We start from the raw sequence: 23726 nt of genomic DNA, 5'->3' as shown, positions 1-23726 counted from the left end.
CTAAAATTTGATTTTGAGAAGATAAACAAAATTGATAAACCTTTAGCCAGACTCATCAAGAAAAAAAGGGAGAGGAACTCAAATCAATAAAATTAGAAATGAAAAAGGAGAAATTACAACAGACACCACAGAAATACAAAGCATGCTAAGAGACTACTACAAGCAACTCTATGCCAATAAAATGGACAACCTGGAAGAAATGGACAAATTCTTAGAAAGGTATAACCTTCCAAGACTAAACCAGGAAGAAAAGAAAATATGAACAGACCAATCTCAAGTAAGGAAGTTGAAACTGTAATTAAAAATCTTCCAGGGCTTCCCTGGTGGCGCAGTGGTTGGGAGTCCACCTGCCGATGCAGGGGACACGGGTTCGTGCCCTGGTCCGGGAAGATCCCACATGCCGCAGAGCGGCTGGGCCCGTGAGCCATGGCCGCTGAGCCTGCGCGTCTGGAGCCTGTGCTCTGCAATGGGAGAGGCCACAGCAGTGAGAGGCCCACGTACCGCAAAAAAAAAAAAAAAAAAAAAAAAAAATCTTCCAGCAAACAAAAATTCAGGACAAGATGGCTTCACAGGTGAATTCTATCAAACAGTTAGAGAAGAGTTAACACCTATCCTTCTCAAACTCTTCCAAAAAACTGCAGAGGAAGGAACACTCCCAAACCTGTTCTACAAGGCCACCATCACCCTGATACCAAAACCAGACAAAGACATCACAAAAAAGAAAATTACAGACCAATATATCTATCACTGATGAACACAGACGCAAAAACCCTCAACAAAATAGTAGCAAACAGAATCCAACAGCACATTAAAAAGAGCATACACAATGATAAAGTGGGATTTATCCCAGAGATGCAAGGATTCTTCAATATATGCAAATCAAACAATGCAATACACCATATTAACAAATTAAAGAATAAAAACCATAGGATCATCTCAATAGATGCAGAAGAAGCTTTTGACAAAATTCAACACCCACTTATGATAAAAACTCTCCAGAAAGTGGGCATAGAGGGAAACTACCTCAACATAATAAAGGCCATATACAACAAACCCACAGCAAACATCATTCTCAATGTTGAAAAACTGAAAGCATTTTCTCTAAGCTCAGGAACAAGACAAGGTGTCCACTCTCGCTACTATTATTCAACATAGTTTAGGAAGCCCTAGCCATGGCAATCAGAGAAGAAAAAGAAATAAAAGGAATACAAATTATAAAAGAAGAAGTAAAACTGTCACTGTTTGCTAATGATATGATACTATACATAGAAAATCCTAAAGATGCCACCAGAAAACTACTAGAACTAATCAATGAATTTGGGAAGGTTGCAGGCAGGATACAAAATTAAGGCACAGAAATCTCTGTCATTCCTATACACTAACAATGAAAGACCAGAAAGAGGAATTAAGGAAACAATCCCATTTACCACTGCAGTAAAAAGAATAAAATACCTAGGAATAAACCTACCTAAGGAGGCAAAAGACCTGTATGCAGAAAACTATAAGACACCAATGAAAGAAATCAAAGACAATGCAAACAGGTGGAGAAATATAACATGCTACTGGATTGGAAGAATCAATATTGTAAAAATGACTATCCTACCCAAAGCAATCTACAGGTTAAACGCAATCCCTATCAAATTACCAATGATATTTTTCACAGAACTAGAACAAAAAATTTTACAATTTGTATGGAAACACAAAAGACCCCGAATAGCCAAAGCAATCTTGAGAAAGAAAAACAGAGCTGGAGGAATCAGGCTCCCTGACTTCAGACTATACTACAAAGCTACAGTAATCAAGACAGTATGGTACTGGCACAAAAACAGAAATATAGATCAATGGAACAGGATAGAAAGCCAAGAGATAAACCCACACATCTATGGTCACCTAATCTATGACAAAGGAGGCAAGAATATACAATGGAGAAAAGACAGCCTCTTCAATAAATGGTGCTGGGAAAACTGGACAACTACATGAAAAAGAATGAAGTTAGAACACTACCTAACACCATACACAAAAATAAACTCCAAATGGATTAAAGACCTAAATGTAAGACCAGACACTATAAACTCTTAGAGGAAAACACAGGAAAAACACTCTTTCACATAAATCACAGCAAGATCTTTTATGACCACCTCCTAGAGTAATGAAAATAAAAACAAAAATAAGCAAATGGGACCTAATTAAACTTAAAAGCTTTTGCACAGCAAAGGAAACTATAAATAAGATGAAAAGACAATCACAGAATGGGAGAAAATATTTGCAAATGAAGCAACAGACAACGGATTAATCTCCAAAATATACAAACAGCTCATGCAGCTCAATATCAAAAAAACAAACCACTGAATCAAAAAATGGGCAGAAGACCTAAATAGACATTTGCAGATGACATGACACTATACATAGAAAAGAAGAAGACATACACATGGCCAAGAGGCACATGAAAAGATGCTTAAGATCACTAATTATTAGAGAAATGCAAATCAAAACTAAAATGAGGTTATCACCTCACACTGGTCAGAATGGCCATAATCAAAAAATTTACAAACAATAAATGCTGGAGTGGGTGCAGAGAAAAGGAAACCCTCTTGCACTGTTGGTGGGAATGTAAATTGATACAGCTACTGTGGAAAACAGTATGGAGGTTCCTTAAAAAACTAAAAATAGAACTACCACATGGACCCAGGAATCCCACTCCTGGGCATACCATGAGAAAACCATAATTCAAAGAGACACATGGGGCCTCCCTGGTGGCGCAAGTGGTTGAGAGTCCGCCTGCCGATGCAGGGGATACGGGTTCGTGCCCCGGTCTGGGAGGATCCCATATGCCGCGGAGCGGCTGGGCCCGTGAGCCATGGCCGCTGAGTCTGCGCGTCCGGAGCCTGTGCTCCGCGACGGGGGAGGCCACAACAGTGAGAGGCCCGCATACCGCAAAAAAAAAAAAAAAAAAAAAAAAAAAAAAAAAAAAAGAGACACATGTACCCCAATGTTCATTGCAGCTGTATTTACAATAACCAGAACATGGAAACAACCTAAATGTCCATCAACAGATGAATGGATAAAGAAGATGTGGTACATATATATAATGGAATATTACTCAGCCATAAAAAGAAATGAAATTGGGTCATTTGTAGAGATGTGGATAAACCTAGAATCTGTCATACAGAGTGAAGTAAGTCAGAAAGAGAAAAACAAGTATCGTCTATTAACGCATATATGTGGAATCTAGAAAAATGGTAGAGATGAACCTATTTGCAGGGCAGGAATAGAAACGCAAACGTAGAGAATGGACGAGTGGACACAGTGCAGGAAGGGGAGGTTGGGATGAATTGGGAGATTAGGTTTGACATAAATACACTACCATGTGTAAAACAGATAGCTGGTGGGAACCTGTTGTATGGCACAAGTAGCTCAGCTAGGTGTATAACTGAATCACTTTGCTGTACAGCAGAAATTAACACAACATTGTAAATCAACCATACTTCAATAGAAAATTTATTTTAATTTAAAAAAATGGGGTCAGGGGAGGCTGGTAGAAAGGCTAAATATGCAAGAAAGTCACTTTACAATGGAAAAGTTTGGGAAATGTTCTGAAGAGTTGGTAATGCCTCAGGGATTTAAAGGACTTACTTGGAAGGTGGAGGGAAAATAATGAATTTGTATAGGTAAACAAGTGAAAACTTTTAACAGTCTAGTGTAAAAAACTTATTTATTTATAGTGGTAACTTCTTACTACATAAATAAAAATTAGCATACTAATATACCACACAGGTATACCAACAATTATTTTTAAAAAGTTTAAAAATCTAATTGTAATATCAACACATGCTCATTATAGTAAATTTGGAAAATATAGAAAAATAGAATAAAGAACATAAAATCACCCATAATTCCAGCACCTAAATATAACCATTGTTGGCATTTTGTTGTACATTCTTGTTCTTCTATGCACATATAGAAATGCTTTAAACAAACCTTCAATAATTCCATGTCCTGTTTTTGAAATCTCACATTATATAATGATCAACTTCCTGTGCCATAGATACTCTTCAAAATAACAATTTTTAATGGTTGTATGATATTCCATCCTACAGACAACTCATAAGTTATTCTTAACAACCCTGTTCAGAGATCTTTGACACCTTCACTAATTATTTTTCTTGGGAATGATTCCTAGAGGTAGGACCACGAAATCAAAAGGTATAAATATTTTAAGGATCCTGACATATGCTGCCTAATTGCTTTCCAGAAGGAACATACCATTTTAAATTCTCTATACCATATATAGAATGTCCCATTAAAGAAAATTCTTTATTACTTTATGAATAATTTTTCCTTCACTTAAAATTTTAAATAATATATAAATAAGTAAAACTAAAATACATTTTAAATGATAAGAGTACCTTAATATAAATCCGAGCAACTGAATTGGTATGAGGTGTCTACCTAAGACACCCAGCCAAGCAAAGTCAGTTACTGAAGCACCAGAAAGACAGCTCCATGAAAAGGATCAAGAAGATATTATAAGAATGTAACTAGTATTAGTTTTATATCCAAATAAGAAAAAAGTCGGAACTGTACCCTTCATGCTCCTATTCAAAGAAAGTAGGCTTAAGTATTCCTTAAGGAATATTGAACTGTCAAGGAATATTGTAAATAGAAATTCTAGGATCTCAGGAAAAGAAATTCAAGAGACAGTAAAATGTAATATACTCAGGTCTAAAGAAAATACAAAATAAAGCTGCTAATTAGATTAACTGTTAATACAAGAGACATTTTTACAAGGTACAGTACCTGATTAGAACTGGCTTTTTCAAGTCTGTCAATCATAATTTCAAATTGCAAAGGCTTAATTTCCATCTTTCTGTTAAGTCTATTTAATAAGGTCTCATCTTCTGAATCCATATCATAATCTGGTTGTTCGTTGTCTAGATTAAAGGCTAGAAAAGAAAAAGAAATTCTTCAAACTCAGGAGAAATCATGGAGTTATATAGTGTTTATATTCAACCACAGAATACTCCCAAAGTATAAGGCATTGACCAAAGAGGAGTTCACAAGCAGACATCAAAAAATTGGTTTTAGAGACTCAGTTGAAGAAAAAATAAATTTTAATTCACATATGATTTAACGTTTCACAGAACAGTAAAAACAGCAACTAGAATTTTTTATTTTAAAAATAAAGGGTCACAAATACATATATTAAAATATAAAGTAGCAATTATAAAAAAAGATATTTATTCACATGGTAGTTGGGAGCATAAAGAGAAGGTATGGAACAAAATGAACAGTCCAGAAATAAACTCAAGTATAAAATATATGATGGGAATGGCATTTCAAATCACTGGAGATAAAACAGATTTAAACAAACAAACAAGAGGTGTTGGCCTGACAGACTAGTTTTCTTTAAAAATAAATAAATAAATAAAATTAACATTGGCAACATTATAGATGGACCTGAGGGCATTATGCTAAATGAAATAAGTCAGAGAGAGACAAATAATCTATGATCTCACTTCTATGTGGAACCTAAAAAACAACCCAAACTAATAGAAAGAGATCAGACTTGTGGTTACCAGAGGCAGAGGGTGGGAGGAAGGGGAAATAGAGGAAGGTGGAGGAGGATTGAGTACGAAAGATAAGCAAAAATTGATAGGAAAGTATAATTTTCAAAATTTCACTTTTTTGGGGTACAGTTTCTTCTCTTGGCTATCTCTCAGGCTTTATCATCCATTAACAAAGAGAACAACCAATATGTCACGTTATCAAGAGATACTGCTTGGAATATTCTTAGGGATGTGAGCTAACAGCAAGAAATCTGCTATTTAAAATGAAATCTTCTTTAAGGATTGCCTAGCTCTGAGAAGTTGAATTCTGAATCTGCCCAGAAATTTATTTCTGGGCCCCTGAAGTCAACTGCTTCTTTTTATGAACTGACAAAAATCAGCATGAGGTACTCACTAATATTTAGAATGGACCACTATAATTTGATTTACATTAGTACTATAAAAAGTATAGACATTCCTGCTATAAAATGATATGAGTTCCTCAAAAAAAATCCTCTATATGCAAAATTGTACACCAAAATAACAGGCTTATGTAAAATCTATGTAACTTTCTGTTATCAGAGTCCAAGCAAACCATAAACATTACAGTAGATGGCCACGTAAGCCACTCAGAATAGCTGGCTACTACCTCAAGCGATACTAAAAATGCACAAAAATAACAGAATGGAATTGCTGGCTTGTGGATACTGAGAGAACACAGACGGTAAGGGAACTTGGCGTGTTGGGGCTCCAGCAGGAAATGCAACCTGCCATTATATGAGAGCTGTGCAAGGCTAGGGGGTATACCTTTCTGGGAAAGGAATCTTAGGTGCAGGCACTCATTTTTAATTTTTTTAATATAGAGTTGAAAGGACTCTTTCCATGTCAAGCAGTCCAGGAAAAGCCTTTGCTCCTCTCTACTGAAGATTGTAATCCTTCTGTTGCTATTCCAGCCCCTTTGGCAAAGAAAAATCATAGAAGAACCAGGACAACTTCCATGTAGTATTGACCTCATTCCCCCCTTTTATTGATTGTTGTTGAGCTATACCAATGTATCATAAACACTTGTGCAGAGTAGTCTGTACAGCAAATCTGTATTACGAAGGACAAAAGTAATAATTTTATCTAGATCACCTGTCCTGATATTATTTTTCTTATAAAATCCTAAATGATAGATTCCCCATGTCATAGCTCTTTTTTGTAATGAATGAGATATTGTTTATAAATCTACCAGTTGATAAATAAGTGAGAGAAATGTATATAAAAATATTTCACAGGCAATCAACTAAATAATTACATAAGCATCTATGTTACTACTCACATTCAATTTGCATTCAAAGGGCTTTTTTTTGGATGGGGGTGTCAAGAGAAAGTGTTTTATTTTTTTAATGTGGTAAAATACAAGTAACAAAATTTATTATCTTAACCATTTTTAAGTGTACAGCTTAGTGATATTAGGTACACTCACAATGCTGTGCAATCATCACCACCATCCATCTCTAGAAAGCACAAGAAGGATTTTATAATTTCCTACTACCATTTCTTGCTTATGCTACCAAAAATATGGATATACTTAGTACTGTCTAGAAATAATACCTACCTCCTACATGTATCACAGAAACAGTTTACAGAGTAAATCAAAAGATGTCTGTAAAACATACAAAATCCTGGTTTAGTACTAATTCAATTTATTAAGTGCTTACTTAATACGTTAGGTAGAAAGCTAGGTATAGTAGATGAAGAGATGAATCCCTGTCTGTAGTTCCTCATTTGGAGTATGACAGTATTGACTTATACTTGTAAACACTCCTGTATAGGAAAAGAACTTCCCGTCTCTCAAGATTTTAAACACACATACCTGGTGGTCACTGGGCTTAGAACATTGTTTGTGTGTGCGTGTGTTTAAAAATCATTACTTATTTTATTTCTCCCGCAGTGCATCCCAAGTCTCTCCTACATCTGGTTAGTTCCAAAACTATTCAACTCCAGAACCGGTCCAGCAATGCAGCTGCTTGCAGCTGAGCCTGGGAATTGTCAGATACCTGCCAAGGTGTTGTAAGGTGTGGGCTGTGTCCAGAGATGGAAGTGTGGAAAGCAGTCCTCCCAGTACCACTCAGCTCCACGTCTGTCAAGCACCTGGCTCAGGTGGGGCTTAGAATACTGTTTGTTCGTCTTAACAAAGTATTATAGTATATCCTTTGAATTACATGACGATATCCCAGTTTATATCTTTTCTGTCCTCTGATTTAGAGGAGCGGTATGGCTATATATCATGCTCCTTCTGGATACTGGCAGTAAAGAGGTTAACTTGGGTACATATTTCTGAATTCTAGTTCTTTGGAAGGGAATTGCACCCCTGATGGATACTGTGTGCTACTGATGAGAATGATTCAATTTCCATTCCAAATGAGTAAACCCTTTTAAAACAAGCCTGGCAATATCCCTCATGTTCTTCCTTTCCTACCAGGTCCCAGGCAACATGGCTCTAGGAAATAAAGAGAAAAAGGCCATCCTGCCATCAAAAAGAGAGTGACCAGAGAATACACTACCAATATTCACAATCACATCCATGGAACATACACCTCATATATCGAGAAATCTGAAAACTCACCATGAAGGAGATGGAAACACCTCATGTGTATACTGCTAACAAGCTCAACAAAGCTGTCTGGACTAAAAGATTAGGAATGCACCCAACCATATTTGGGCTTGTTTATTCAGAAAACATCATTAACATGAAGATTTGCTGAAGAAGCTCTATACACTGGTCACCTATGTACATATCCTCACTTTCAACTTGCAGAGGGACAGGAGAGCAGTTTACAAATCTGAAGACCAGAAGGCTTTGCATTTCTTCCTTCCACACACCATAGAGTAATAGGCACATCTTGTAAAACAATGGGCAAACTAGGGTCATCTGTGTGGTCTACAATGCATCTAATAATAAGCTGGTCTGCACCAAGACCCTAATGAGAAACTGAATTGTGCTCATCAATAGCATACAATACCTAGCAAAGGTACAAGTCCCACTATGCACTGTCCCTGAGTCACAAGGGGCAAAGCTGACTCCTAAGAAGAAAATTTAAACAAAAGCAGCCAAAAAATTTAAAACAAGTATGATTAAGAAGGAAAATTTCTGAAGGAGTTCCTCCTCCACAGCAGACAAAGCTTCCTGAGAGCTTCGCTTCAAGGTCTGGCCAATATAGTCTAGTGGCTAAGCAGATCGCTTTATGTGCTCAAGAGCGAGAAACTGGAGTTCCATCTAAGGAAGATCTGGGCCCTCAGAGGCAGACCCTTCTCCCTCCCATCTTAGTTCAAAAACCAAACAAACCCCAACAGACAGTTAGTATGATAAAAAGTAATTGTCTAAAATCACAATAAAGTTACTAACAAGGAGAAAAAAAAGGGCTGTCCAATCCACCTTGAATACTTCCAGTGAAGGGGCAGACAGATGTATTGTTTGACAGCTGCTTCTTACACTGAGTCAGTATCTTGTATATTTCTTCTTCCACACCTCTAACAATTAAGTTTACTTTCATATTAAAGAAAAAATTTTCACCTAAAAATTCACTCATCCACACGTTTTTTTTCTTCAATTTGAAACAGGAACAAACCATAAACAATACTCTTGACATTTAAAACAGTTTCACATGTAGATAAAGTGATATAAACAAGAGAACAGCAATTCCTGATTTTAAATGTTTTTTTATTATCAAAATTACTCCATTTTGGGGCTTCCCTGGTGGCGCAGTGGTTGGGAGTCCGCCTGCCGATGCAGGGGACGTGGGTTCGTGCCCCGGTCTGGGAAGATCCCACATGCCACGGAGCGGCTGGGCCCGTGAGCCATGGCCGCTGAGCCTGCACGTCCGGGGCCTGTGCTCCGCAGCGGGAGAGGCCACAACAGCGAGAGGCCCGCGTACCACAAAAAAAACAAAAAAAATTACTCCATTTTTATTAGGGAACATTTTTTTAAACCTAAAGTTGCTTGTCTTCTGAACAGGAATCAAAAAAAAAGGCTGCAGACACTAAAAGCCATGAGAATGGAGACAATATTTATTACTATGCTTTCAGATTCCCTTCCTTATGAGTTTATTTTCTCTGAAGATCAACATGTATCATTAAGGGTCTATAATGTGCTAGGTTCTAACAACAGGAAGAACGGGAATACTCAAGATTGTAAAAAAATTTTTTAAATCTATGTGCAACCTGTCAAGAGGAAAACTAGAATAAACAAAATATGCTGGGACATCTAGACTCCAATTACCTTTACCCAAATTATATAGTAGTTACTCTTCTCTAGTAAACAGAGGGTAAAAATCTTAAAGAGTAATAGTTCTGGGACTTCCCTGGTGGTGCAGTGGTTAAGAATCCGCCTGCCAATGCAGGGGACATGGGTTTGATCCCTGGTCCGGGAAGATCCCATGTGCCACGGAGCAACTAACACTGTGTGCCACAACTACTGAGCCTGTGCTCTAGATCTCGTGAGTCACAACTACTGAGCCCATGCGCCAAAACTACTGAACCCTGCGTGCTCTAGGGCCCATGTGCTGCAACTACTGAGCCCACGTGCCCAGAGCCTGTGCTCCACAACAAGAGAAGCCACTGTAATGAGAAGTCCGTGCACCGCAACGAAGAGTAGCCCTCGCTCGCCGCAGCTAGAGAAAGCCTGCATGCAGCAACACAGACCCACCGCAGCCCCCCCCCCAAAAAAAGTAATAGTTCCTAAGGGTAGTTGCAGACCAGAACCCCAATGTTCAATTAATCATGTAATTCCCTTTCCTTGTGTTGGTGGAAAAACAACAGGTGTGGAGGAAAATTACATAACTAAAAAATGTTTACTCAACAATATTTAATACAGTAAAAATCTCACTGTCATAAAGTAAACTTTGGATAATTTTCATTAAAAAATTTTTTTTTCTTATTCCTGGAATCCATTTTGAATTTTCTCTTTCAAATCTCCTTGTTACCTTTTTTCTTTTTCTAGTACACTAGGGTCATATTAAAAAGCAAGACAAAACAAAAAAGTTTACAAATAATAAAAAGTTGCATGACCTAGAGTTGGAAACATCTTATCTTACAGATCAGAAAACTGAGGTTAAGAACTTTGGTGAGTTGAGCACAGATTTCAGGGTCTTGACTCAGAGCTCAGTGCTTCTCCCACTACACCACACAGATGCTAAATTAAACCCTTCTAATCATAATAGCTGTAATAAAAAGTTATTTGACTGTCAACGGGAAATAAATTAAAAGACTGTTTTTGTTCAGCCATGGACTTAAATGATTAAGATAATAAATTACATACATTTAATAACCAAAGATAAAAAAGATTAATTTACAAATAAAACAAATGCCAGTTGACTACAGTGCATGTAAAAGAAGATACTGCGAACCCAGTGCACCGCGCACTCAAGGATTTGTTAAAAACAAACAATAAAAATTAAAATGAGAATGAACTCTAATAGGACTTTCCCACTTAAAGTTATTTTACATCTAGAAAATGTCCAACATTTACTTATGAATCATCAATGATAATTTTTTTAACATAAAAAGAAGCAACATTATACAAAGCTCCTTTCATGCACCTTCAAATTTCCTAAATGCTTACTTCTGGACATTATTTGCCAACATCCAATCCCTTTTTGTTTCTTTTTTTTTTCTTTCTTTCTTTTTTCCCCCAATCCCTTTGATGCAAGCAACAAAATAAGACAGAGGCACTAGTGCACCTTGTTCTGTAAAGGTTCTTCTTTTAAAGTATTAACAATAACACTTATAAGAGGGTCGGTCATTCACTTAAAAACTCTCTAGTCTACCTCTTCTTCCAGCTCTGCATTTCCTTTCTTATACAACTTTCCAAAATTATGTTTATTAATCCTTTGAACCCAGTAACAACAAACACTGACTATACAACATGTACAACATGTGTAACAGGCTCCCTGCTAAATTAAAATAGATAACAACACCATAAAGCATAGAGAAAGTGGTGAAAGGTAATTCCAGACAGAGAGGGTAGCAGGAAAAAAGAGAATATGCTTAACTACAAAAGACATAAATTATCAATAATGAGTTTGGGTAGGAGGATGTATGATTCCAATGTACCTTCAAATAGTAGGACAAAAATTCAAAACCATATGTCCACAGAAGCTGTATGCACATATATAAAAAATATATATATATTTTAAAAGTAGAGTTGAAGAGTTTTACAAATCTAGCATCTGCAATGCTATTGCATATCTAAATCTCAGTTAAATGGAACCCAGTGTACACTAAAGTGGGCTCTGACCAGGTAGACCTATGAACTAGGAAGCAGTTGGAATAAGACATCTTCCTAAGATCCCATATACTTAACTCTAAGGAAGTCCAGGGATCTGACAAAGGCTCATAAGTCTCTCCTTGACATAAGTAGCATCAAAGCCTTTAAAACAGTGTTTCTCAAAATTAAGCATTCCCAGAATCATCTGATTGAATCAAACAGATTGCTGAGCTTCATGACCGGTTTCTGACCCAGTAGATCTGGAGTGTGCCTTGTGAATTTGTATTTCTAACAAGTTCCCAAGTGATGCTGGACAACATTTTGAAGACCTCTAACCTAAACCCAAGTCTTCACTCTTAAAAGATTATAAACTTTACTTATTCCTAATGTGAAATACAATGAATTTTTAAAATTCTTGTATTGTTAAGATCCTCAGGCTTCAAATAAATTTCAAAGATACTTAATGATGAACTAGTATATCTCAAAGTTCAGAAACAACCCAAGCACCATCTCCTCATCTGCTTGGAGCTCTCCAAGGTTCTGATAACCTCCAAATCTAGCTGTTCTAAATGTTGTACCAAGAGATCATATGAATCCTGATAAAGTCAGAATTCTTGACTTTGATTCTCCGAGATTTCCTACTGTTATAAGACTTGAGTAGAGACCTTACTTACACTTTCTTCCCAATGTACAGAAAAAGAAAGTGAAGTGCAGAAGAGTTCAAGGCCACTTTTTACAAGGTTATATAGTGATCCAAGGCCGTCTACCAACTAATTTATTCTATAAGGAGGTCCAGGTTTATACTATAATCAGGATTATTCTCGTAGTCTTTCTGCTGACTAGCCAACAAACTACATTCCTCTCCCACTTTGAAGAATTCACTTTTTATATATAAAAAAAGTATTACTGGTCAAAATCAGTAGCAATGACTACAACTATGGGAACCGCAGACCATGAGAATCGGTAAGTGGATACTCTGAATTTTCAGGTAGAGATTTTCATAGTTAGAGAGGGGAAAGAGCCTAATGATATTAGATAGGACCCAGGGGGTGTGATACTGATTTAAAAAAAAAAAGGTGTATAAAGATAATGATCCCTTTATTCTCCCTCAAATTATGCTTTTTCTTATTAGTCTTCTCTTTTCTCCTCCTTCAGATTCTTCCTCCTGTGTTTTCTAACAACTCAATAGACAGCTGGGCAAGTAACAGTTCAGGACATAAAAATGCTAATGGATTCTAAACACATGAAAAGACCCTGGACCTCATTCATAGTAAGAAATCCAAATTAAAACTATACTGAGAAATCAGAGTAAAGTCTGGGTTTCAGGTAATGATAATAACGTACCAATATGATTTCTTAGATTCAACACATGTGCCACAGTAATGCATGATGATAATATTAGAGGAAACTGAAACTGGATGAGAGGTATACAGGAACACTCTGTACTACCTTCATAACTTTCCTGTAAATCTAAAATTTTTCCAAAATCAAAAGTTTATTTAAAAAAAATTACTACTGATACACTGAGGTGTATCATTTCTAACCTACCAAACTGGCAAAAATCAAAAAATTCAAAAGCAATCTTTTGACCAGGATATGGGGAAACAAGCTCTCTCATACTTCGCTAGTCAACATACAAACTGGTATAACCCTTACAGAGGGCAATTTGATAACTTCTGTAAGAAAAAGATATAATCGTACCTTTATGAAATTCTTTATATTCAAAATTATTCACTGAAGCACTATTTGTAATAACAAAAGACTGGAAACAATCCAAGTTTCCTTCCATAGGAAACTGGATAATAAACTGGCACATCCCAAACACAAAGGACTACTTATGCAGCAGTAAAAAGGCGTGAGGACACACTCTACATGCTGATATAGGATAATTTCTAGACTATACTCTTACACACACACACACACACAAAATATGCTAAAAAGTACATACAGTGTGCTAATTTTTCTGTAAGAAGGGGTATAAGAATATAATTTCCTATGTACTTCAATTTGTGTAACAAAACCCTAAAGGAATAGATAGACTAATAAAAGTGGTTACTTATAAGGGGAAGGTGACTGGAGTAGAGGGTAGAGAGGGATGAAGTTGTTTTTGTATATTTTTATTTTGGAATATTCTAAATGCATTATCTATTTAAAGATAAAGTAAAATCATGTCACTTTGCGACTCTAAAAACAATTTTGTGTTTTAAGAAAATATTCTGGGTCTGTGATCCCTATGTACTGTGATCCCCAGATTCTTCTGTTCAAACCTCTTATCTTTCTCATTCACTCTCAACCAATCTTTCAACAAGTACAGTAGGAGGACAAAAAGCCTCACTCAGACATCTGGGTTCATGCATTATCTTGGCTTAATTAGTACAAACTAATTCTACAGTTATATATTTTATATCAGTAAGAACACACATTCTATTAATATCTATAGTGTAAAATAATAAATAAGTCACAGAAAGAGAACATATCTCTCTAGCCCACTAAATGGTCAGGAACTTGAGAAATTAAACAGCAGTATTCTTTATTTTTGTGGTACGCAGGCCTCTCACTGTTGTGGCCTCTCCTGTTGCGGAGCACAGGCTCTGGACGCACAGGCTCAGCGGCCATGGCTCACGGGCCTAGCCGCTCCACGGCATGTGGGATCTTCCTGGACCAGGGCACAAACCCATGTCCCCTGCATCGGCAGGCGGACTCTCAACCACTGCGCCACCAGGGAAGCCCTAAACAGCAGTATTCTTATAAAGAGACTTGTTTTAATGTTAGCAAAGTATTAAATGGACAAGGAAGTAAACTCAGTATACAGAAGATATCAGAAAGATTTAAAATAGAAATCTTAATACATCTGAAAAAATCCAAACGTATAAAACATGAATTAGAGAACAATGAATAATTTCCTTTACAAAAAGAGACTCTTTAACTAAAGAAGATTTCACCAAATATTCTTTTCAAAAATCAGCCCTATGGTAGATATATCTCATTTTAAAATACACATTTTAGACTTCAAAACATATTGCAATGACACAATAATCAAATCGGTGTGGCTGCCATAAAGACAGACATACAGACCAATGGAACAGACAGCAAAGAAATAAACCATTATGTATACGACCAAATGATCAAAAAGGGTGTCAAACATCAACTTGAAGCTCCTAGAAGAAAACAAAGGCAGAAAACTTTGTGACACTGTATTTGCCTATGATTACTTGAATATGACACCAATAGCACAGGCTACAAAAGCAAAAATAGACAAATGGGACTGCATCAAACTTAAAAACTTCTGCACAGCAAAGGAAACAATCTAAAGAGTGAAAATATGGAGTGGGAGAAAGTATTTGCAAAACATATATCTGATAAGGGTATAACATATATCTTTATGTAAGAATATATAAAGAACTCCTACAACTCAAGAACAAAAAACCAAGTAACCGATTTAAAGGATATGAATAGACAATTTGCCAGAGAAGATATACAAATAGCCAACAAGCATATGAAAAGATGCTCAACATCATTAAACATTAGGGAAACACAAGGCTACAATGAGATGTCATCTCACCCTCATTAGGACGGTCACTTCTAAAATAAAACACAACACAAAAAATTACACTTGGGGTGAAAGTGGAGAAATTGGAACCCTGTGCATTGTTGGTAGGATGATAAAATAGGTGCTGCCACTGTGGAAAAAATATGAAGTTTCCTCAAATATTAAAAGTAGAATTACCATGTGACCCAGCAATCACACTTCTGTGCCTATATCCAAAAGAACTGAAAATAGGATCTCAAAGAGATATGTGAACACCCATGTTCACTGCAATGTTATTTACAACTGCCAAGATATGGAAGCAACCAAAATGTCCATCAACAGATGAATGTATAAACTAAATGTGGTATATACATACAATGGAATATCATTCAACCTTAAAAAAGAAGGAAATCTTGTCATATGCTACAACATGGATGAACTTCAAGGACATTATGCTAAGTGAAATAAGCCAGTCACAAAAAGAAAAATACCACAGGATTCCACTTAAAGTAGACAAATTCACAGATACAAGAACGGTGGCTGTCAGGTACTGCGGGGAGGGTGTTAACAGGGAATTGTTTAGTTTCAGTTATACAAAATAAAAAATTCTAGAACTTCCCTGGTGGCACAGTGGTTAGGAATCTGCCTGCCAATGCAGGGGTCACAGGTTCGATCCCTGGTCCAGGAAGATCCCACATGCCATGGAGCAACTAAGCCCATGTGCCACAACTACTGAGCCTGCACTCTGGAGCCCGTGAGCTGCAAGTACTAGGCCTGCATGCCACAACTGCTGAAGCCCGCATGCCTAGAGCCAGTGCTCCACAACAAGAGAAGCCACCACAATGAGAAGCCTGCACACCACAACAGAGTAGCCCCCACTCGCTGCAACAAAGAAAGCCCGCACGCAGCAACAAAGACCCAACACAGCCAAAAATGAATAAATAAAATAAATAAATTTAAAAAAATTCTAGAGGTCTGTTGTACAATGATGTGTACATAGTTAACAATACTGTAATGTATACTTAAAAAGTGTTAATAGAGAAAATTTGTTATGTGTTTTTTACCACAAAAAAACAACAATAAAAACCCCATTTTAGGGACTTCCCTGGTGGTCCAGCAGTTAAGACTCTGAGCTCCCTATGCAGGGGGCCTGGGTTCGATCCCTGGTCAGGTATCCCACATGCTGCAACTAAGAGCCCACATGCCGCAACTAAAGATCCTGCACACCGCAATGAAGATACCGCATGCTGCACCAAAGATCCCAGAGCAGCCAAATAAATAAATATTTAAAAAACAAAACAAAAACACCCATTTTAACCTGAATCAAATCCCAGGAAACAGGCAAACCCAAATTGAGGAACACTGTACAAAATAATTGGCCTGTACTCAAAAATGTCAGTGGCATGATGCACAAAAAGATTTAGGAATAGCCCAAAGCCATCATGTGATGGCTGGATGCAACATATCATCTGAAGTTTTCCTTCACTATAAAGAATATCACTGGGGCAATTATTAAAATACAAATGAGGTGAACAGATTAGGTAATTGCAGTGGCAATTACTGATTTTGATAACTGTGCTTTGGTTATGTAAAAGAATATGTTTTTAAGAAACACACACTTAAGTATTCATAGACAAAGAGCATGACCTCTGTAACTTACTCTAAAAGGGTTCAAAACAAAAAAATAACGTGGAAAAAAAGATAACGTGGAAGTAAGGACATGGCTGAACTCAACACCACTATCAATCATATTATGGATATAATGGACATCCATAGACCACATCATCCAACAACACAGATTACACATTCTTTTCAAGCTCACAGGGAACACTAACCAAGATACCACATCCTGGGACATAAAAAAACACCTTAATAAATTTAAAAGAATAAAAATCATACAATATCTGCTCTCACATCACAGTGGAATTAAACTAGCAATCAATAAGAGAAGCAAAGCTGGAAAATCCCCAAATACTTAGAGATTAAACAATACACTTATAAATATGGTCAAAGATGAAATATCAAGAGAAATTTTAAAAGATTTTGAACTAAATGAAAATGTAACTCATCAAAATTTGTGGGATGTAAAAAAGCAGTGCTTAGAAGAAAATTTAAGCATTGAATGCACATATTAGAAAAGAAGAAAGATCTAAAATCAATAATCTAATCTTCCTCCTGTGGGAACTGGAAAAGGAAGAGCAAATTAAATCCAAAGTAAGCAGAAAAAAAGAAATAGAGTAAGAAATAGAGCAGAAATCAGTGAAAGTGGAAACAGGAAATCAATAGAGAAAAATATCAACAAAACCAAAAGCTGGTTTTTGGAAAAGATCAGTAAAATCAATAAGGCTCTAGCCAAGCTAACTCAGGAAAAAGGAGACAGAACATAATTACTAATATCAGAAATTTAAAAATAGGGAGCATCACTACCGAATCCATGGACATTAAAAGGATGGTCAAAGAATACTGTGAACAATTCTATGCCCACAAATTTGATAACCTTTATGAAATGGACTAATTCCTTGAAAGACACAATCTGCCAAAACTCACACAAGAAAAAATATACAATCTGAATAGGCCTGTCTCTATTAAAGAAATTGAATCAATAATTAATAATCTTCCAAAACTTTAAGTACCAGGCACAGATGGGCTCACTGGTGAATTTTACCTAACATTTAAGGAAGAAATCGTATCAATTCTCTACAATGTCTTTCAGAGGATAGAAGCAGAGGGAATTCTTCCTAACTCATTCTATGAGGCCAGCATTATCCTAATACCAAAATCAGATAAAGACATTACAAGAAAACTACAGACCAATATCTCTCACGAACACAGAAGCAAAAATCCTCAATAAAATCGAATCTAAAAATGTATAAAAAGAATTATACTCCATGACCAAGTGAGATTTATCACAGGTATGCAAAGCTGGGAAAAAATCAATGAATGTAATCCACCACATCAACGAAGAAAAAAATCAAAATTATATCAATAGATATAATTATTTCTGCTCTATTTTGGTTTCTGGTCAAACCAAAAATCAAAACTCTATTGGTATCAGTAGATTTCTGCTCTATTTCTTATCCTATTTCTTTTCTTCTGTTTACTTTGGATTTAATTTGCTCTTCCTTTTACAGTTCCCACAGGTGGAAGATTAGATTATTGATGCAGAAATAATGCAGAAAAAGCATTTAACAAAAAAATGCTTTTTTGTTAAAAAGCATTTAACAAAATCCAACATCCATTCATGATAAAAACTGACAGCAAACTAGGAATAGAGGGAAATTTCCTCAACTTGATAAAGAACATCTACAAAAAACTTACAGCAAACATCATACTTAGTGGTGTGAATCTAAGAGCTTCCCTACCAATATCAGAAACAATGCAAGGATGTCCCCTCTCACCACTGCTTTTCAACGTTGTACCAGAAGTCCCAGCTAATGCAGTAAGACAAAAAAAAAAAAAAAAAAAAAAAAAAAAAAAGGAAACGAAAGCTATAAAGACTGGGAAAGGAGAAATTAAACTGTCTTTGTTCACAGATGATAAGCTTGTCTATGTACATATGTATATACATGCTATTAAAGAACTGACCAAAAACTCCTGGAACTAAGTGATTATAGCAAGGTTGCAGAATACAAGGTTAATATACAAAAGTCAAACACTTTCCTATATACTGCAATGAGAAAGTGGAATTTGAAACTAAAAACACAAAACCATTTACATTAGCATCCAAAAAAATGAAACATTAAGGTACAAATCTAACAAGATATGTAAAAGTTCTACATGAGGAAAACAACAAAACTCTGGTGAAACATATCAAAGAATTAAATAAATGGAAGGACAGTCAGGTTTATGGGTAGGAAGACTCAATTTGGTTAACACATCAGCTTTTTCCAACTTGATCTAAAGATTCAACACAATCTCAATTGAAATCCCAGCAAGTCATTTTATGTATCAATCAGTATTGACAAAGTGATTCTCAAGTTTATATGAAGAAGCAAAAAAATCCAGAATAGTCAACAGAATACTGAAGAAGAATAAAGTCAGAGGACTGACTTCAAGACTTACTATGAAGCTACAGGAATTCAGACAGTGTGCTATTGACCAAAAAATAGACAAAAAGATCAGTGGAAGAGAATAGAGGGTCCAGAAATAGACCCATACAAATACACTCAACTGATCTTTGACAAAGGAGCAAAGACAATTCAATGGAAAAAGAATAGTCTTTTCAACAAACAGTGCTGGGACAACTGGACATCCATATTAAAAAAGATGAATCTAGGCACAGACCTTACACCCTTCACAAAAATTTACTCAAAATGAATCACAGACCTAAATGTAAAACAGACCTATAAATCTACTAGAAAGTAACACAGGAGTAAATCTAGATGCTCTTTTGTTTGGTGATGAAATTTCAGAAATACCACCAAAAGCAAGATCCATGAAAGAAAAAAATTAAGTTGGACCTCTTTAAAATTAAGAACTTCTCCTCTATGAAGGACACTATTAAAAGAATGAAAAGAAAGCCACAGACTGGGAGAAAATATTTAAAAAACTCATATCTGATAAAGGACTCCAAAATATACACAGAACACTTAAAATTCAACAGTAAGACAACAAAGATCCCAATTAAAAAATGGGTAAAAGATCCAACAGACACCTCACCAAGGAAGATATACAAACTGCAATTAATGATATGAAAAGGTACTCAACATCCTAGGTTATTAGGGAATTACAAGTTAAAATAATGAGATACCATTACATACCTATTAGAATAGCTAAAATTCTAAAATTGACAATACCAAAAGCTGATGAGGATACAGAGCAATATGAGCTCTCGTTCACTGCTGGTAGAAATGCAAAATGGAATAGCCACTTTGGAAGTCAGTTTGGCAGTTTCTTAACAAAGCTAAACACTGCCTTACTGTACAAACCAACAATTGCACTCCTAGGTATTTACCCAAAAGAGATAAAAACTTACGTCCACATAAAATCATGCTATTACTTAGAATACATTTTTCATTAATTGCCCAAAACCGGAAGCAACCAAGGTGTCCTTCAATAGGTAAATGAATAAACAGACTCTGAATTATCCATATAATGGAATATTATTCAATGATTAAAAAAAAACTATCAAGCCAAAAAAAAATTAGAAGAATCTTAAATGCAAACTGATAAGTTAAGGAAGCCAGTCTGAAAAGCCTATGTACTGTATAATTTCAGCTGTATTACATTTTGGAAAAGGCAAAACTACAGAGAGAGCAAAAAGATCAGTGGTTGCCAGGGATTTGAAGGAATGAATAGGTGAAAATACACGGAGTTTTTATCGTAATTGAACTATTCTATAGGATAATGTAATGGTGGATCTATGACATGGATTTTAAAAAATCCATAAAACTGTACAACACAAACACCAAAGAGTATGGACTTCAGTTAATAAGGTACTGACTACATTAACTGTAACAAATGTACCACACTAATGCAAGATAATAATAGTGGAAATTGTGTGTGTGCGTGCGTGTGTGCAGGAGGTAGTATATGGGAATTCGCTGTACTATCTGCTCAATTTTTTGTAAATCTAAAAATGTTTTTAAAAAAACCTATTAATCCACTTAAAAATATGTAAAGGACCTGAACAGGCATTTGTCCCAACGAAGATACATGAATGGCTAACAGGTACATGGAAAGATGCTCGGCCTCACTAATTATTAGGGAAACGCAAATCACAATCACAAGATATCACCGCATGCCTGTTAGAATGACCAGCACCAGAAAGACAAGAGATAACAAATGCTGGTAAGTATGTGGAGAAAAGGGAACCCTTGTGCACTGTCAGTAGGAATGCAAATTGATACAACCACTATGGGAAACGATATGGAGGTTCCTCAAAAAGTTAAAAATAGAACTACAATATGATTCAGCAACCCCACTTCTGGGAATAAGCCAAAGGAAATGAAAACACTGTGTTGAAGAGATATATGCACCCCCATGTTTGCAGCATCCTTATTTACAATAGCCAAGACATAGAAACAACCTAAGTGCCCATCGACAAATGAAAGTTGTGGTACAATGGAATATTATTCAGCCATTAAAAAGCAGGAAATCCTGCCCATTTACGGGCATTATGGATGGACCTTGAGGGCATTATGCTAAGTGAATTGAGTCAGACAGAGAAAGGTAGCAAATACTGTATGATCTCACTTAGAAGTAGATATAAAAAAAAAAATTTCCAACCCCCCACCCCAAACTCATAGAAAGAGATCAGATTTGTGATTACCAGAGGTGGGAGGCTGGGGGAGGTAGAACTGGATGAAGGTGGTCAAAAGGTACAAACTTCCAGTTATAAGATAAGTAAGTTCTGGGGATGTAATGTACAACATGATGACTATGTTAACATGGCTCTATGTTACATATGAAAGCTGTTAAGAGAGTAAATCCTAAGAGTTCACATTACAGGGGGAAAAATATTTTTATTCTTTTTTCTTTTCCTGTATATGAAGTGAAGGATATTAACTAAATTTATTCTGGTAATCATTTCAAAATACGTGTAAGGCAAATAATTATGCTGTACACGTTATACTTATACAGTCCTGCATGTCAGTTATATCTCAATAAAACTATAAGGGAAAAAAAAGCATGGATTCTGGAATCTGCCTGGTTCAAATTCTGGCTCCCTTAATTACAAGGTCTTGGGAGCATGCTCCTAAAACTTTTTTTATGGCTCAGCAGTATTACATTGTGTATATATACCACATCTTCTTTATCCATTCATCTGTTTATGGACACTTAGGTTGCTTCCATATCTTGGCAACTGTAAATAATGCTGCTATGAACATTGAGGTGCATGTATCTTTCCGAATTAGTGTTTTGGTTTTTTTCAGATATACACCCAGGATTGGTATTGCTGGGTCATATGGTAGTTCTATTTTTAGCTTTTTAAGAAACCTCCATACTGTTCTCCGCAGTGGCTGCACCAATTTACATTCCCAACAACAGTGTAGGAGGGTTCCCTTTTCTCTACATCCTCACCAACGTTTGTTATTTGTTTTCTTTTTGATGACAGCCATTCTGACAGGTGTGAGGTGACACCTCATTGTGGTTTTGATTTGCATTTCCATGATGATTAGTGATGTTGATCATCTTTTCAAGTGCCTGTTGCCCATCTGCATGTCCTCTTTGGAAAAATGTCTATTCAGTTCTTCTGCCCACCCCCCCTCGCTTTTTTGGCCGCACCAGGCAGCAGGTGGGATCTTAGTTTCCCTGCCAGGGACTGAACCCACGCCCCCTGCATTGGAGTGCTGAGTCTTAACCACTGGACCACCAGGGAAGTCCCCTTCTACCCATTTATAAATCAGGTTTTTTTTTTGATGCTGAGTTGTATGAGCTGTTTATATATTTGGATATTAATCCCTTATTGGTCATATCATTTGCAAATATTTTCTCCCATTTAGTAGGTTGTCTTTTCATCTTGTCAGTAGTTTCCTTTCCTGTGTAAAAGCTTTTAAGTCTAATTAGGTCCCATTTGTTTATTTTTGCTTTTATTTCCTTTACTTTAGGAGACGCATCCAAAAATATATGGCTGCAATTTAGGTCAGAGTGTTCTGCCTATTTTTTCCTCTAGGAGTTTTATAGTATACAGTCTTACATTTAATCCATTCTTAGTTTATTTTTGTATATGGTGTTAGAGAATGTTCTAATTTCATTCTTTTACAAGTAGCTGTCCAGTTTTCCAAACACCACTTATTGAAGAAACTGTCTTTTCTCTATTGTATATTCTTGCCTCTTTTGTTGTAGATTAATTGACCATAAGCAAGTGGGTTTATTTCTGGGCTCTCTATCCTGTTTCATTGATCTACATGTCTGTTTTTGTGCCGGTACCATACTGTTTTGATTACTGTAGCTTTGTAGTATAGTCTCAAGTCAGGGAGCATGATTCCTCTGGCTCTGTTCTTTTCTCAAGATTGTTTTGGCTATTCAGGGTCTTTTCTGTTTCCACACACATTTTAAAAGTATTTGTTGTAGTTCTGTGAAAAATGCCCTTGGTAATTTTTTTAAAATAGTGGACATAAGTAAATGCATATAGGCCCAAGGGGCATGCTCCTTGTACTCAGACTTCTCTTTCACGTCTCTATCCCAGACTGTCAAATGATTATTTCGTTTTCCCAAATACCTGGAATTACTCAGTATGTAATTTTCTAAGTTTTAGGGCTCCTCATCCTTTCCTGGATTAGTAGTTACCCAGATACTGCTCTACCATTTTAGCACTACTGCCCACACTCACAGCTTTATCCAAGGACAGGAGGCTCAGCACAATCTTGAGAAGAGAGGAAGACCCTTAAAGCCAGCTAATCTGAATGCAGGTTGCCCTCAGGGCCTGACCTTGCTCACTGCCCCTGTTATCACTCCT

At 36.3% G+C, this 23726-nt stretch overlaps 1 protein-coding gene across 1 annotated transcript in view; it reads right to left on the bottom strand.

Moving 5' to 3' along the window:
• Positions 1–23726, bottom strand: part of EPC2 (enhancer of polycomb homolog 2) — a 108651-nt gene that overhangs the window by 36915 nt on the left and 48010 nt on the right. Inside the window, exon 3 of the mRNA XM_060106974.1 lies at positions 4798–4943. Coding sequence (XP_059962957.1) covers positions 4798–4943 — 146 coding nt within the window. The remainder of the gene's footprint in view (positions 1–4797; positions 4944–23726) is intronic.

The sequence above is a fragment of the Mesoplodon densirostris genome, chromosome 8, assembly GCF_025265405.1.
Source record: "Mesoplodon densirostris isolate mMesDen1 chromosome 8, mMesDen1 primary haplotype, whole genome shotgun sequence".
In the NCBI taxonomy this organism is placed as follows: Eukaryota; Metazoa; Chordata; class Mammalia; order Artiodactyla; family Ziphiidae; genus Mesoplodon; species Mesoplodon densirostris.
The sequence above is the reverse complement of the archived record's forward strand: the minus strand, read 5'-3'. Positions and strand labels throughout refer to the sequence as shown.